At 38.0% G+C, this 16,137-nt stretch overlaps 1 protein-coding gene across 1 annotated transcript in view; it reads right to left on the reverse strand.

The window, feature by feature from the left end:
- Positions 1–16,137, reverse strand: part of GPR158 (G protein-coupled receptor 158) — a 203,446-nt gene that overhangs the window by 112,527 nt on the left and 74,782 nt on the right. Inside the window, exon 3 of the mRNA XM_085318308.1 lies at positions 1,062–1,164. Within this exon, the coding sequence (XP_085174434.1) occupies positions 1,062–1,164 (103 nt within the window). The remainder of the gene's footprint in view (positions 1–1,061; positions 1,165–16,137) is intronic.

Genomic DNA, 16,137 nt, shown 5'->3' on the forward strand with positions numbered 1-16,137 from the left:
AACTTGGCACCTCTTTATCTACCCCAACATATCCTGAGGCATCTGCGATACAGAGTATCGCAGAGGTGCAGATGTGCATTCAATATCACTGGAGCTGTTTCTATTCTGGAACAGAAATAGCTGTATTTTGCCAAGGCAGGAGTCCACAGCTCTGGACCAAGTTTGGTGAAAGTTTCTCATCGCTGTTCCCCTGGACATCCCATAGGAACTGCTCCACCAGCAAGGCAGTGAGGACACGAACCTTTGGCTAGTGGATGGTGCCAAGAYGCTGGGAATGGCAACCTCTGCCCCTGTTACACCTTCAAGCAACACCTTTACACCTGTAACCGCAGTATGAGCTGTACTACTATAACTGTAACAATTCTAGCACAAAGTCTGTGCAGAGGTTACACTTGGGTTATATGGTGAAAGTAACAGACAAAGACTTAGGCAGCAGTTTACATACTAGCTAACAGTTTCCTTGCTGTGTATCATTTTAGACTGAGCMACCCACAGGAAGGGCAGTAGAGCTAAGTACAACATGACAACTTGTTTTCTGGGAACATGCAGGCTATCTGTAATCCACACCATACAGTCAAGACAACGGATTTGCAGATCTCACTCACTTCTAGCAGGTCACCACTAAGAATAACAGCTTGGACTCTTCCTCTCCATTCTCCTTTGTAAAYGGAGTAAAATTAAAACAATGAAAACAGACATAAAACCAGAGCCTAGAGCATCCCAGTTTGCCCTAACAAAAGAGAAAATGAGCAGACACTTATTTCCTCACTACTTGTCCTTGATCACAGGTGCCAGAAATCTTTATTTCCTTATAGCAGTAATTCTTTTCATATTTTAAATTTATTTACAAATCAAATATGCTTAAAGRGGGTATGTTTTACAAGATCCTCAAGTGTAGACAAACCAAAGGGCTAGAACTCCGTAAGTGATTATATAATCTGAGAGTTGCAAACCACTGGGATTTTACTGTATAACCCTGACTAGGATAAAAAGGAACCCTGCGTTATTAATGCTATCTCTGTTTCTTCCTTTTTTAAAAAAACTCATGCAAAGGCACTTACTCTGAAAGCTGCTCACTGAAAAGATGTTGGGATGATAGAATCCAGCCTTGCAAATACATTTGTAGGCTCCAAGCACAAATCCAAGGCCTTTAATTGGCATGCACTGTGAGAAAAGAAAAAAAAAGAGTAATGTAGATAATCACACATCCTTATACTCACATGTATATTCAAGCATAAGAAAAACATTACATGATACTGTGAGCAGACTTTTAAGAATTAATAAGTACCCACTGCAGCAATACTTTCTCACTGACTTTTCCCATAGTCATTTACCACTTACTTCTTRTTTTTCTTGTAGTTCCTCACCAGAAAACTGCAATGACAGTTATAATCAAGTCTGCCCGCTGATACAATGACCAACTGGCAAATTTGACTTTTGGCACCATGGAGTATCAAACCACATAGATCCTTCCCAGTTGCTAGGCTATATCCACACTGCATCTTGAGCACAGATCTGAACCTGAGCCCAGATCCCAAATCCCACCTCTAGTATGTATTAAGATAGCCTCTAGAAAACAAGGAAAAAGCTCAGGCCCAGCCAACACCTTAGAGCAGAGCTAAGCACAGCTCTGAACATACTAGGCCATGTCTGGCCTGGCCACCTTCAAATCTTGCTGGGACACCATATGGCTCTATTTTCTCTGAATGGTTCCCAATGTTTTTTACCCTCAGAGCAGACAGCATTTCAAGCAGCTGGAGCTCGGGCTACTGAGGAAGACCGTGGACCTCCATAGCCAGGCTACCAGCCTTCCAGGGGGAGCAAGAATGTGTGGTATTGAGTCCACTTCTGGACTCATAGCCATAAAATGGGGTAGATTTACATCAAAACAAAGCCAAAAGTTTGTGAAAGAAAACAGCTGTGGTCCTAAATCTGATGAAGGTCAAACAGAACAAACAGATGCTAAGAGGAAGCTCATCTGCACCTTCCAAGATCCCTTGTTCCTTTGTCAAGTAAGTARTATGTAAAACAAGTGTTTTAATCCATCTTTACTTTCACTTAATCTCACTACCAGGACCACTGCRGTGAATTTATTATAGCAACAGAACATCTACTTTCAGACCACTTCTGTACAATAAATACACTCTGCCCAGTGCAGAGAGGAATGAGTGTAAATGKTTCAGCCATGTAAAGATAGAAACACTGGTAAGATGATTTTTCCCCAGGATTGCTTACCAATCAATCAGTACCAGATGCCTTTCCCATCAGTGTAGGAGTGCCTACACTGGTGTGCCTATGCGGAAAGTAAAGGGACAATCTTCTTTCCTCYATGAACAACTGAACAATTTCAGTAAAATGCTCTCTTCTCTCTTGTTTCCTCAAGTTTCACTTGTTTGCAACTACCTGTGATTTCAGAATATRTTTAAATTTCTGATTGCAGCTGAGAGTAAGATGGAGAGGACAAGGCTTGGCAGAAGATGCAAGTTCCAAAATCAAATGCAAACTAAGAGAGGGCAGTCTGCAGTGACCCTTAAGAAAAACTCAACATTTTTATCAAATTTCAGCTTTGTTACATAATTCTGTATTGGCTTTTCTTTGCCTCAGTTCCCCAGACACCATCTTCTTTCCTCTTACTCTTTGCCTTGATGGGCAGAACCATGTATGTCTGTGTGTATGCAGTGCCAAGCACAGCACCTCACTGAGGGCTTTCRAGTGTTACTGGGAAACAACTAATAAGCAAGAAACTGGCAAGTGAAAACACTGTGAAAATTAATTCGGCCTTTGTATAAACATGAAAGCAGGAAAAAAAAAGAAAAAAAAGAAAGAGAAGACACAAATCATTTTCCTTTTCACTTCATCTTCACCTTGCAGAAATGTGACTGGAGAAGCYGGAAGACAGGAGAAACAGAAGTGGGATGAGTGTGTGAGAGTCCAAAGACAAGCAAACCTCTTTAACAAAGCCTAAAAAGGTATTTTTTTTAAGTAAAAAGTATTTATAAATTTTGATAGCTCAAGCACCTTTTTAGTCCTCATTCTTCAGGAAATGCATTTCAGGGGAAAATTCTGTTCTGGCATCTTTCTTTATTATAATAAATTATACTTTGCTATAGATAACGCATTTTCTTTTGAAGTTGAGGAAAAAAAAGAACTAGCTTCTACTGAATTCTGCATACACTGCAGCACCCCAGTAACATATCCATAATCTATTCTCACTGCACAAATTCTTCATATAAAAATCTGTCACAGGCTCATGAATCTGCTCTGCACTGAAATAAATGCTTGCTGATGATCCTGTCACACACCCTTTCCCCCTACTATACCAAATAAAAGTTTAAAAGATTTTATTTTRTTGTTGCTGACCAGTCTAGAACTTGAAAATGAACCAAATAATTCAAAGGTTTGGAATCTTTTCTTGGTCTAGAATRTTATTCTTGTTACCAGTCTTTGATAGCAGCAATGTACACCTTAAGAACTACAGGTCAAATTCTATTTCTTGCAGCCCATATGATCCCATACAAAGGTGTAAAAGGGATCAGAACACTAGTCTGATCMAAAAAAAAAAAARRAAAAGAAAAAAGAAAAACAGAAAAGAAAAAGAAGATAGAAAGAAAGCCTAGATCCTTTTCAAAGCAGATGTAGTTTCCAACTCCATAATTTCACAGTGCTCAGAGACTACTAACACTGCATAGAAACTGAACTATTTACAGYCTGATTTTTTAAACAAATTGCACTAGCTCAGCAGGGAAGAACACTAAATATCATATGGTCAAAAATGTGGAAAATATCTTTTCTAGAAAGAAAGCATTCCCCTCTTTTTAAAAATGATCTACCAGTTATTACTGCATTAAAATAYGGTGGAAATATTACTGTGAAAAAAGCAGTATATAAACGGAGTAAGACTCAGCTGGCGTAGAAAAGGAGCCTAGCGCTCACCCGGTGCCCAGCGCAGCGTTGCGACGCGGCGCTGGCGACACGGAGGCTGGCAGAGCGCAGCCGACGGCCACCCCCCCCGGGACTCCCTGCGCCTCTCGCTGCCTCTGCTACCAGCCCCAGCAGCCCGCAGCTCTTCGTAGGCGCTTCACGTCCTCTTCAAAGGTACAAGCGAAACAGAAGATCGCTGACACATGCCCTTCTTGCAAGACTCACTTAGAAAAAATGAAGGATCTAGCTAGACAACGCCCAAACATCAAGAGGTGTCCTAGCATCAGGATTTGASATGAAGCAGTTGGGTGGCTGGCATAGCAGAAAAAATATACAGAGAAAGATTTGGATGAGAGCTGTCTCGAGTTTTTAGCAGCCTTCTAACAACAGGAAGTTTCACAGCTTCCCCAGAAGTTAAGAGTCACGTAGGTCCCAAACCCAAACCATACAATGTTTCACCCTCCGGCCACTGAGCCTGATTCAGCTGTACACAYTGCTCTCACAGTCTCCCCTGCAGAGTGCATGGGGATTTCAGTCTTCCCCAAAAGCTCTTCCCCAGATCAAATGCAAGTTCCACACCGATRGGACACTGAATTCTTTTTAATATAACTAGGAACCAGAATGGATTTCACATACATTTCTCTGAGGGGTAGCATGACCCAAAGCTACTCTCCAGAAACCCGTTTTCACATTTACACTACTCCMTCAATTCAGTTGCTACAGATATGTAGGGGGCTCTGCAGTAAATCAGGTTGGAGACCTGATCTATGATAAGAAATAACTCTTCAAGAATGCAGAGAGAGAGAGAGACTTTTAACCATTATAATTTTCTTGATGTGATTTCTCATTGGCACAATGAAAAACTGTTCTGAGGAAGGAACAGCAGTCATAGATGTGACTGCTAAAAAAAAAAAAAAGAAGGAGTCCTGATGATTTCTTTGCAAGTGCTCTTTTGTAGGTGAATCTGCACAATACACTGCGGGCAGAGGCAAGCAACCTTCGCCCATGCCCATGCCAGCGGTGCAGCGGTTCCAGCAACCACAGCGGTGTTCGCAGAGCTGGATCCCTGCAAAGCTCTGAGCCCGGGAACAGCGTTGGGCACCATCAGCCACGGGTCTCAGACCATCTGCAGCACGGAGACTGAGAGGCATACAACATACCGTGTAGACATAGCCAGAGAAATATTAATCTCTGCTAAGTTATTCAAGATTTGATCCATATGGAACTTAGCACTGAAAAAAACAGATGTGTGAAAAATATCCACCTCCACATAAGCAAAAAAGAGAACATGAACCTGACCTGGTTCCAGATTTTATTATAAATGTGAAAGCAAAGCTGTGTGAATAAAACTACCATATCCCTAACTGTTTTTTAATTCCATCAGTAGCCATCACCTTTAAAAAAATATCATACTTTATTTAACTCGTAAGAACAGCTACCTTAGGTTAGATCAGGAGTTTCATTTAGCCCTGTGTCCCATCTGTTATGTGGCCAACAGCAAGTGCCTAGGAAAATGGTTAAAGATGTAGAATGACTAGGAGTGAGCCCTTTAGGACATCATACTCTTAACTGGAATTAACTTTAATTTCCAGCCACTAGTACCTATAGACTACTTGATTACAATCCAGATCAGGCTTATGATAACCTTTGCTAAGAAGAAAATACTAGTCATCCGTACAACCAACAGCATATGAATTCCACCTGTCCGTTGCCCAGCTTGCAAGCTTTTATCCAGCTTTACAGCATTTGTACACTTTAAGGACTCATAAGTTTAATATAGTACGCTTTAAATTATCAGCTCAAAAAAGGAGATATCCAATGAATATTTACTGTTAAATTATTTATAAATAAATAGGCATAGTCACATCATCTAAACTAGCAGAAAGAGGTCATGCTCATCAAACTTTTCTACTGCTTGTTATAAAGGACAAACTCGGAAAAATCTAACAAGCAGTAGAATATCTGCTAGAAAGAAAATTAATCCTTAATGTCACTATATGCAATCTCTTTGCAAGTCTAAGCCAAATCTTCTGGATCTTCAGGCATAAAAGAGGCAAAGTCTTTAGCCAGAAACCATTTACAAAATATTCAGTAAATACACAAAGCATGTGTTACATCCATATCGATAAAATAGAATGGGCAAATAGGGCAAAAGCAAACTAATAGTAAAGAGAAAATATGTGGCATTATATCCTACACAACATTTAGAAACTTATACAAACCACCGAATGAATCTGGTCAATGGCATTCTGGAGCAGAGGTTAAAAACAGTAATTTCAAAACCATATAAACACCAAAAAAAWCCTAAAAATGCAGCCAGCCTTGACTCTGGTATTTCAAGTGTTTCAAAGTACAAAAGAAGCTTTCAAAATCTGTATTTCCACATGCACACAGTGATGAGGATGTCTTCCTATTATGAAGTTGATTCCTTGTGCAAAGGATTAAATGAGAATTAAGACATGATAGAAAAAGCTTAACAGGAATAGCACAAATAACCCGTCATTTCTTTGCTTTGGTTGGAAGCAGTAATTATGGAATTTCTAGAAAAGTACTATATATGTAAGAGTCATTTTCTGTCTGGTAGCTGGAGCAGGATGTCATCCTCCGAGACCCGAGAGCTCTGCTCTAATGTTGTTTACCATGTTGTCAAGCATGCTCAGTCATAAAAATAAATRAAAGGAGATAAAAGTCAGAGAGTTAAATTTTGTCTGCTGAAGTCAATGACAGTTTTGTCAAGGTTTTACACATTACATATTCTCACTTCACTTATCCTCCAGGAGCAGAGTTTCATTTTGAAATGTGCTTCCAGCCTCCACAGAAGTCAACAGTAACCACATCCATGCAGCCAAGGGCTTTGTGCATACACTCGGGAGCCACCAGCTTGGCTCCTGGCAGCTAAAGATTCATCCTGCTAATAACACTATTCACAAGCTTTTTCTCTTCAAATACATTATTTTGTTTCAAGAGAAAATGACAGGACTGGCCACTCCATAATTTACAGATCACATTTACCTGGTAGGCCCCTATAGCTTTTCTCTTCCGACTGAGTGCATTGGTGGAGTTCTACCAAATTTTTTTTTAATTCATATTTTAAATGATGTTTCCCAAAACAATGCACTTGTAACAATCCTGAACTGTTTAAATCCTAAGTCAGACCAAGTATACCAGTAATGCTGATCTAATTCAGCTTATTGTAAAGGTAGGAGTCAGGAAAGTATTTGTCCCAGGTGCATAAGCAATAGTTTGAAGCTTTACTAAACATTCCMCATTGCTTCTTAATACAACTCTGTTATTCTGATTATGTTAATTCATAGGGTCAGGTTAAATACCGATGGTAAGGGGTCTCAGCTTGTCCACACAAATAATTATAACCTACCGGTAACTGTTAAAGCTATAACGTCTGATTTTATATTAATTTGGATGTTCAGCAATTACAGCAAAGGAATTATAGCAATTTTCAGAGGATGCTCAGGGACACTAGTGAGCTAGGACACTCAAAGGAGCTCTGCAAGGACAATTGTTAAGACTGATTTTTCATCAGTGCTGAAAATACCTATGCAAGCTATAATCACATTATTTTTTGAAAAGTAAAAAAGACCTCTTTATAAGAAAAATGAAAATGATCTTTCATAATCTGAATATCATTTTGGAATGTGTCAAAATTTGCTTCCAATTAATGTGCTAAACAACAAAAATATCATTTCTCCTCCTCTAGAAAACTGTACAGCAATTACATGAGAACCTGTTAACAGACACCAAAGGGACTGATAATTTTATAGCTATTACATAATGCAGCATGATTAATTTGAAGGCACTTTCCCTGGGCCAGATATCATCCGCTATGAAGACAAATGAAGACAGTTTTACTATTAGCACAAGTTTAACTGAATTAAGAGCTAATTCATTTCCCTATAATCTTACCTGAATTGAAGAAAATCCTCTTAATACTGACTCTCTTCCTAGCCTTTTTTTTTTTTTTTTTTCCTTCCCATTTCCAGGATAACTTTCTGCTTTACACAGCAGTCCTGGGAATGCCAAGAATTACCTGAATCAGTGCCAGATCCAAAAGGTCTCAGGCATATACCAAAAGATGCAGAGGTCCGTTACCTCTGGTTCTCGCACCAACTTTGTTATTCAGCTGTGACTTGGCAGCAAATATTGCAAAGGTTTGCCTGGGAGATGGGCCACAGAGTCACACGGGTAAATAAGAAAGCTTTGTGAGGCACCTTTGGTGGGAGAGAAGCAGTATCTATTCCTGATCCCCACGAACGGTGGAGTTCTGCATACTGGAGTGTTCATTCTCACCTATTCATGTTTCCCTAAAWTATCAATAGATTAGCAGGTTATTAATAGATTACAATGCCTACAGTCTGCAATTGCTGCAGACCAGCAATGTCTTAATAAAATGCAAAACATCTCAGTTCTGATGTTAACCTTTTTTAATCACATTTTCACAGTCAGTCTACTTCTGCCAATAGATGTAATTATCTGCAGTTCTATTGCCGCTGCAATAATAAAATGACTTCCATTAGGAAATCCATTTTGTGCATTTAATAACTTTAATAAAAATATTTATTTACAATACTAAGAAAAGCCATTAACATTCTCTTCTAAAAGTTGATAGKAAACACTAAAGCAGTCATTCCAGGCTAGTATCTCAAGAAATTGTGTATCTTAAGCAAAGAAAACTCATTCAGAATAGAAAAGAATAATAGAGAGAATAAATGCACTGGAATGGCCCCGGCTGTCTCACAGAATGGCAGGGCTGAATGTTCTGTAGACTGCACAGTTCTTTAGAAAGAACCTGACTCTAAAAATCCCACAGGCAGGCCTAATTTTCTGGCCATGGTATTTAGAAAGGAAACATTTTTCTTATAGCTCATCAGCTAACAAATAGCTGCTATAATCAATTAATAATTTAGATAATCCAGATAGGGGAATAAAATATTGAAAAATAATGTAAAATATTTTTGAAAGTTGTTTAACATGGACAACATTGCTAAACCAACACTTTCTAGCCAGCTGCTGTATGTCACTTCTATCACGCTTCCTAACAACCATTAATGTAATTATTTCTTGACTCTAAATAGTATGTTTAGATTGATTTCACATGGTAACAAGGCATACGTGATCACACTGGCAAGGTGTGTAACAGTTTGTGTGTATTTTTTCAACCTACAAGAACCCTTTGGACCTACTGGCCAATTCTGGTCAGTGATGTAGGGATCAAAAAGCAAGTTCCCACAAAATTTCATAAAGATAATATTGTCGAGAAGAGTTATCGTTGTTCCCACTGAGACAAAGACTGTACCATGAAGACACCTCTTATTAGCCACTGGAGACTGCCCTTACAAATACCAGTCAAAGTAAAAACTTTAGTGGACACTGGCGCCTTCTTAGACATCAACCAACAATACAAGAAAACACACTARGAAACCAAACTTCAGTCATCAGGTGCTGCTGTTCCTTGGTGTTCAGTCCATCTTCAGATGCCTAAGAAGTTGGCCCATTTTTCTGGAGGTTTTTGCTACTCATGACTGCCAGAAGTTTCTATGGGAAGTTAAATGAATGATGCGTTTCACTCCAAAATCGTTTCCTACTGAAATTCTATGTGATTATTTTGCATGAAACATGATTGAGAAGACGGTTGTATAAAGGATCTGAATGTGAATATCTTTGTAACATTTTATAGCATTCTTTCCTTCTGTGTTACTGCAGTATCAGACAGCACTTGAAGGGAAATAACTACCTGATACTCGAGTAAAGACCTAACATTATTTATCACAAAACAGAGTCTGACTCTGTCTGTTAAATGAGTCTTTCTACTGACTCAACTGTCACTGGTAAAAAAAACTCCCAGCAAAGTTCTGTCCATCAGCACTGCACATTTTTCAAGTATATTTCTTTTATGCAGACAGTTAAATCATGTAGCAATCACAATGACTGCTCTATYCATCACTCAATAACCCTTTATTAATTTTGCTTCATTCTGGATTGGAGCTTCTWTAATTTTACAATATGTCACTTATTCCTCAAAAGTTTATCTTGCTTATAGGATAATTTCAGAACTTGAGATTTTCTACTCATCTAACATGTTTCAATCACAGTCTCCAATCCTTAAGGTTGGGATGCACTTAATAACTTAAGTTCAGAACACAGACTCTCTGAGCTAAGTCTTAATGAACAACAGATTCTTCCTGACTGAATGCAATCTCATCASCAGACTTCCTTCATGAGTTCATATATTAAAGGAATCAATGATTTCAAGAAAAGGACATCATCCCCCCTCTTGTGCAAGAACAATGTAGACCATGGTCTCTCAGAATRCTATTCAAGCACCATCATAAGGGTCACACCATGGTCAGGAGAAGTACCAGATTCTTGCTGTCAGAAAAAAATCCCCAAAGACTCTCAGCACTTGACAGTRCCAGGTTTTGTACTGACACTTCACAGCTTGATGCAGTACACTCACTCACAACTGCGCACAAGACCCACAGAGGTGCTGCATGTCCTATTGCATTAGGGTTCACTAGCACCACGAAAATACAGTATGTGTTAGTCTTACATAGCTCATGCAGCCTTTTCTCTAATGTTAACCAAGTTCAATGGTTTTAAAACAATGCATTTGGGCAAAAAATGCATTTGGGCAACTACACTTATAGGCATGCTTTGGGGTATTAAATCAGAAACAGAAGGTTATAACTAAAACAAATATGAAATAGTCATACACTTAAAATACAAGTACCTCTCTAGTTGCTTACAGTCTTTCATCCAGGAGGTCAAAGAGAGAGATCATCCAAGAAGGTACACCGTGAAATCCTACTTTTTGCTGTCAGTACTGGCTTTCTGTCTCCTACATTTATCAACTTTGAGGATGAGTRCCCTAATTCTGAGTAGTAACCATTCAATAGGTAAATCCTCAATTCTAGGTCTATGGGCTGGTGATCTAACTCCACCATATTCCAGGCAGCCACTGGAAAATTATTTCCTCCTTTTTTCTGCTTCTCTTATTTCAAACCAAGATTCTTACTTTTTATCCAAATCCAGTGCATTCTTGATGACTCATAACTAACTCCTCCATTGCCTTCTGGAAGTGGAAGGTTTGCCTATGAATGTAAATTCCCTGGAAGGCCCTCTCTAAATGTGTGCTTTTGATATTTAATGATGGTTCTCTCTCCACAGCTCTCACTTTTTCCCTCAGGTTTGCACTTAAGAAGGCTATTCCTGGGCCCGGGTGATTAAAAGCCATCTCTCTTTTGTTTGTACTGAGACTGCTGTTTCCTGCCCAAGCCAAATTCCTGCTCTATACAAAGCTACTGATATTTTCATATTAACATCATAGAAAACACCATTATAAAGATGTTCTGGGAAGCTCTTGGTATATCAACAAGTTTTAAACAGACCTACAAGATGCATTCTTTAGTCCACGGACTGGGGAATAAATTGCAGTACCTAGAAATGTGTATAAGAACAAATATTCCCTTGTCCTTCTCTAATAGTGAACTCCTGTGTTACGGAGTCCTGTTGTAGGTGCAGAAATTTTGGCTGGGTTTCAAGGTGCTATGTCAACTAGATTGCCCATACGTTACCTGGCTTCCCCGGTCCCTGTTGGGGACTAAACTGGAATTACGGCAGGGACCTTCCTGAAGCAACCCAGCCTCAAAAGAGTGCCAGGGTGGTTTAAAATCTTGGTAGTTACATTCCTATTCCTGCGCTGTGAGAGCTCCAAGCAGCACTGCTTTCTTCTTGTACAAATCTTAAGTAAAACTGATCTTTGTCATGAATGCATGACCACATTTAATTAATCTTCCAAGATGTACAACAATACAAATGACAAAATGCAATGTAGGTTCCAAACAGAACTGGAAGGAGGAAATGAACTTTTAGGTGTAATATGCTGAGAACTTTACTTTCCCCCAGTTCAGCAATGCACAATTTCTGAGTCAAGGTCTCAAACTGACGTTCAGTTTAACCAACCCAAAAACGAGTTCCCTGCTGTACTGAACCCACTGACCCCTCCCTGCTAACTCTGGTGGCAGATGGCAACACCACAGAAATATGAGAAAGATGAAGAGTGTCCCAGCTTGCAGCAGGAAGCCAAAGCAATAGATCAACCAATCTCTAGAACTAGAAACATTGCAACTTTTTATTCCTTTTTACTGCTGGCAGGGTAACTACTGATAACATTATCTGAAAAGCATCAGACTGCAGATTTGGAAGCCAATTTTCTAAGGATCATTAAGAATCTCAGAAAATTCAGCAAGTTTATTTGTACTGTAATTATTTCTTTCTCAAGTATTTGCAAGTATACAGTGGCAGAAGCGTAACAATAAAACATACGAATCAAAGTGGCCACCAGGCTGTAAGAGGTACATATCACCCACCTGTTCTATTAATGAACTTCCATGAAAACACAGACTCATGAATAACAAGTAACACAGTATATCTACTGGAAAGAATGCAAGCTAGAGTTTTGTTTCTATTATTCAACAGCTGCCAGAAACTGGTTCACAAAGCATGATGGACTGGATCTTTTCTGACATCGTTAAAATTAAAAAGGAAATTGTTTTCTATTATTTATTATAGAACTTTATCTCTTGTTCTCAAGAGCACATAGAAATAGTGAAACAGCACCTGGTAACACTACATTATAGAAGTATAAACTTCTGCAGACAATAAGATGTTTGGAAGAGTTTGTCATAGACTCATGATAATGTCAGATACATTTTTCCTCTGATAGGGCAAACTCGTTTTATTGGAAGGCACTACAGAAATAGCACCAAAGGCCTGCCAGCCTTAATGTGACGCACACGTGCACATGCTAAAGGCCCAATCTTACTCTACATCCTTACTTCTTAACTCTCACTTTGCAATTCCTTGAAAAGGCTGCAGCAGAGCTATCACTTTTATCGGATGGCAAATACCATGAAACTGGTAAAGTTAGAGCTAGGACAAATAAAGGCAGAATTATGTTCTATCCCAAATTCTTAGGTTTTAGTTGATAATATATAGATATTATACAGGTAACAATAGGGAAAAGAAACTCTTTAGTATTAAGAGAGAAAATGTTTAACACGCAGTTAATGGAATCAGATTTTGCTTTGCATTTATAAATAAATAATAAGCATGTTTTCCTGAGTTAACAATTCCATAAGATCTACACCATTAAAGAGCACAGTCTTGCACAATTAACGTACTATTACTTTTTATGCTATCGCTCTCACCTCTCTGTCGCTCTGACCTTGTGTTCTGTTGCAAAACATAACATGTCACAGAGGAAAAAGACTTGTGACTCACCTCTCTTGAAAAGTCTCTCAAATCGGTCCTGGGAACAAGAACTGTCCAGTCTCCTCATTCCAGAAGAGCAGTTTGATTCACAACACTGATGAAACAAGAAGCGAGTCCAGGCACGAGCCTAAGCAGCATGCTTAGCATGCGTTAGCAGCAGCATGCCATCCTCACAGCCCAAACACCTCAGTCAGTACTTCCAAATCTTGTAACAGCACAAATGGGACAAAGATTGCGTCTTCAAAATTTCTATTCTCAGACTTCTAAAACTCTGTCTTGACTAYTGACTTCACCAAAACCTCCTGAAGATAGATCTTACTAAAGTGTTTCTATACAGTAACTGAATTACAAGCTGCACAAGTTTGAGACAGCTTCTATCAAGTTTTTTGAGTTTGGGGCAAACTCTCCTAAGTATTGTCACTGCTTCAAGTTGCCAGGAAGTCTGCGGATTCCATATGCAAAAGCTTCTGGATATAGTTATCCTATTATACAATTGTGCTCACTATTTTAGAATAATAAAGGGACTATGGAAGCTTAAGCTGAAATCCTGCTCCCATTCACATCAATCTCCCAAGAAGTTATCTTCAGAAAACATAATGAAAAGCTTAAAACCCAGAAACAATGTTTTGAAAGTTCCCAAATGTCAGAAACATCAGGAGAAAAATCAAAGCCCTCTTTATGAACCACATGGAACCCTGTCAACCCGCAGAGCCCACAAGGTTCTAAGTCAGGTTTAGAGGTTCTCAATCAGGTTTGAAATGCCCAGAAGTTCACAGGYATCAGCTTGGTCATTCCAGGGCAAATACTTCAGTAAATTGTCAATATGACTTGCCTACTAAATTCCATACCTACCTCTCACCAACAAAATGTTTCTTTTGCTTATCTACAGGCTTCTTTTTTGTATATCTTACAAATGATAATATGTTCTTTTTTTCTTATCTATAGACTTCTTTTTTTTGGTGGGGGGAGGATTTTCTTTTTTGGCTAAAACCCACTTGCATATCCTCAAAGCATCTCAAGATCAGATATCTTATACACCTTTGTGCAATGAAGAGTGTTTTGGTGAACTAATAGAAATACCAGGTTATTTAGTCAGTATCTTACCTGTACAGAAAAACAGAAAAAAAGAACAACAGAAAGGATCCTTGCCCTAATAGGTAATAACTTGGTCCCTATTGTGTACATACTATTACAGTATTACCATGGCAGATGAGAAGGTTACCTGACAAACTTAATTGCATTTACAATTTGCAAAAACTCTTTACTATCCTTATTAGCTCATTTGAGACTGGTRTGGTGCTTATAATTACCCTGACTTATACGGAATAAAACCTGTTAATATTGGCAGTGATACTGGTACTGGCAGAGCAATCTATAGACACTAAAGTCAATTATACTCAAACTAAAGTATATTTGGGAAATGTATTTTGATGCACTCAGCATTTGGCTACCTTTCAARTTAGAATCTACTGTAAATGCACAACTTCATTTCCCCAAAGAACTTTTACAGGCTTTTGTTACAGCAATTAGCAGTTTTGTCAAGGAAAAGTTCCCTGGGTAGGGACCAAATGTAAAGAAGTGAGCTGGCAATTAAATAGCACCATCTAAAGAACCCATTCTTCCACCAATAGCTAAGTGAATTCATGTGTCACTTCTTTCACCTTCAGCTTTCATCCATGAAAGTGGAATGATATGCATTTATATACTGTACTGAAAATGTTTTTTCTCATTATAGTTTCCACAGCTATAAGACATATAACTAACAGAGAAATGCTACTATCAATGGCACTCTTTAGCACCTTACAAAATTTACTCAGCTATTCACAGAAACTATTAGTACCCTAAAAACTGCCTCCCTCCCTAGAGATACATTACAGGCTCCTCAGCTATGTCAGAAGCTAATACCTCCTACTGTATGATTCACAAATATACACAAGGCAAGTGGAAAAAAAAGACATCTCACCTTGTACAAATTCCTTAATCATAAAAGTAAACATTAAGGTTAATTAAAAATAACAAACATGAATTATATTAATATATATTAATGTTAATATCAAGTTAATAAGTATTTATAAAAATGCATAAATGCATGAAGTTATACAGAAGTACATAAATAAAGTTATATAAGCATATAGAGTTAATAAATAGCTTAGGCTTGCATTTCAAAGCCTGGTGTTTAAACCTGCATTAAAAATAGAAAATATAAAGGCTAGAGTGGGTATTTGTTAATATCACCATCAATTGCCATGAATAAAAAGTAATAATGTCTCTTTTCTGCACTACAAAGATATTTAAATTTATAATTCTTTATAAGAGAAGTTATAAGATCTATTCTAAYATATATATTAGAATATATTATAAAAGATCCAAAGATACATAGCACAACTTTTCAAAGTTCCAGTACAGACTCTGAATTTTTCTAAACACCATACGTAGTGTGAAAGAGTTACAGTTAGTAAGAAGCCAAAATTCCTYTCTGAATTATAAAGTACTATTTTTTTCACTCTAAATCGAAAAAATTGGGAAATTTCTCATGAACAAATTCTCAAATTTCATTTCGATTTTACTAACAACTTTATACTGTAATATACTACAACTGCTTTGCAACATTGCATGTTCAAAACTTAATGTATATATTCTACATAATTTATTATCTTAAGGTTATAAGTTGGCAAATTTCAAATTTGTTTTTCTTATCAGTAACTGCTGGTTTGCTCAACTAGTACCTTAATGTATTACCTCTTATTGTTATTCCTGTTGGGATTTGAATAAAAGTATGGTTTGGGAATGAGAGATTTCTCACTGTGACTGCRTAACATAAACCCATATCAAGAAAAATACCAACAAAGTGTAGATAGAAACTAATAATAAAATGCAGTTCAAGGGGGAAAGAAGTTGGAGACAGGCCTGCAGCAAGAAGGCAGCCCA

Source organism: Rhea americana, unplaced genomic scaffold (genome assembly GCF_003343005.1).
Source record: "Rhea americana isolate MKP2758 unplaced genomic scaffold, rheAme1 scaffold_53, whole genome shotgun sequence".
Classification (NCBI taxonomy): domain Eukaryota; kingdom Metazoa; phylum Chordata; class Aves; order Rheiformes; family Rheidae; genus Rhea; species Rhea americana.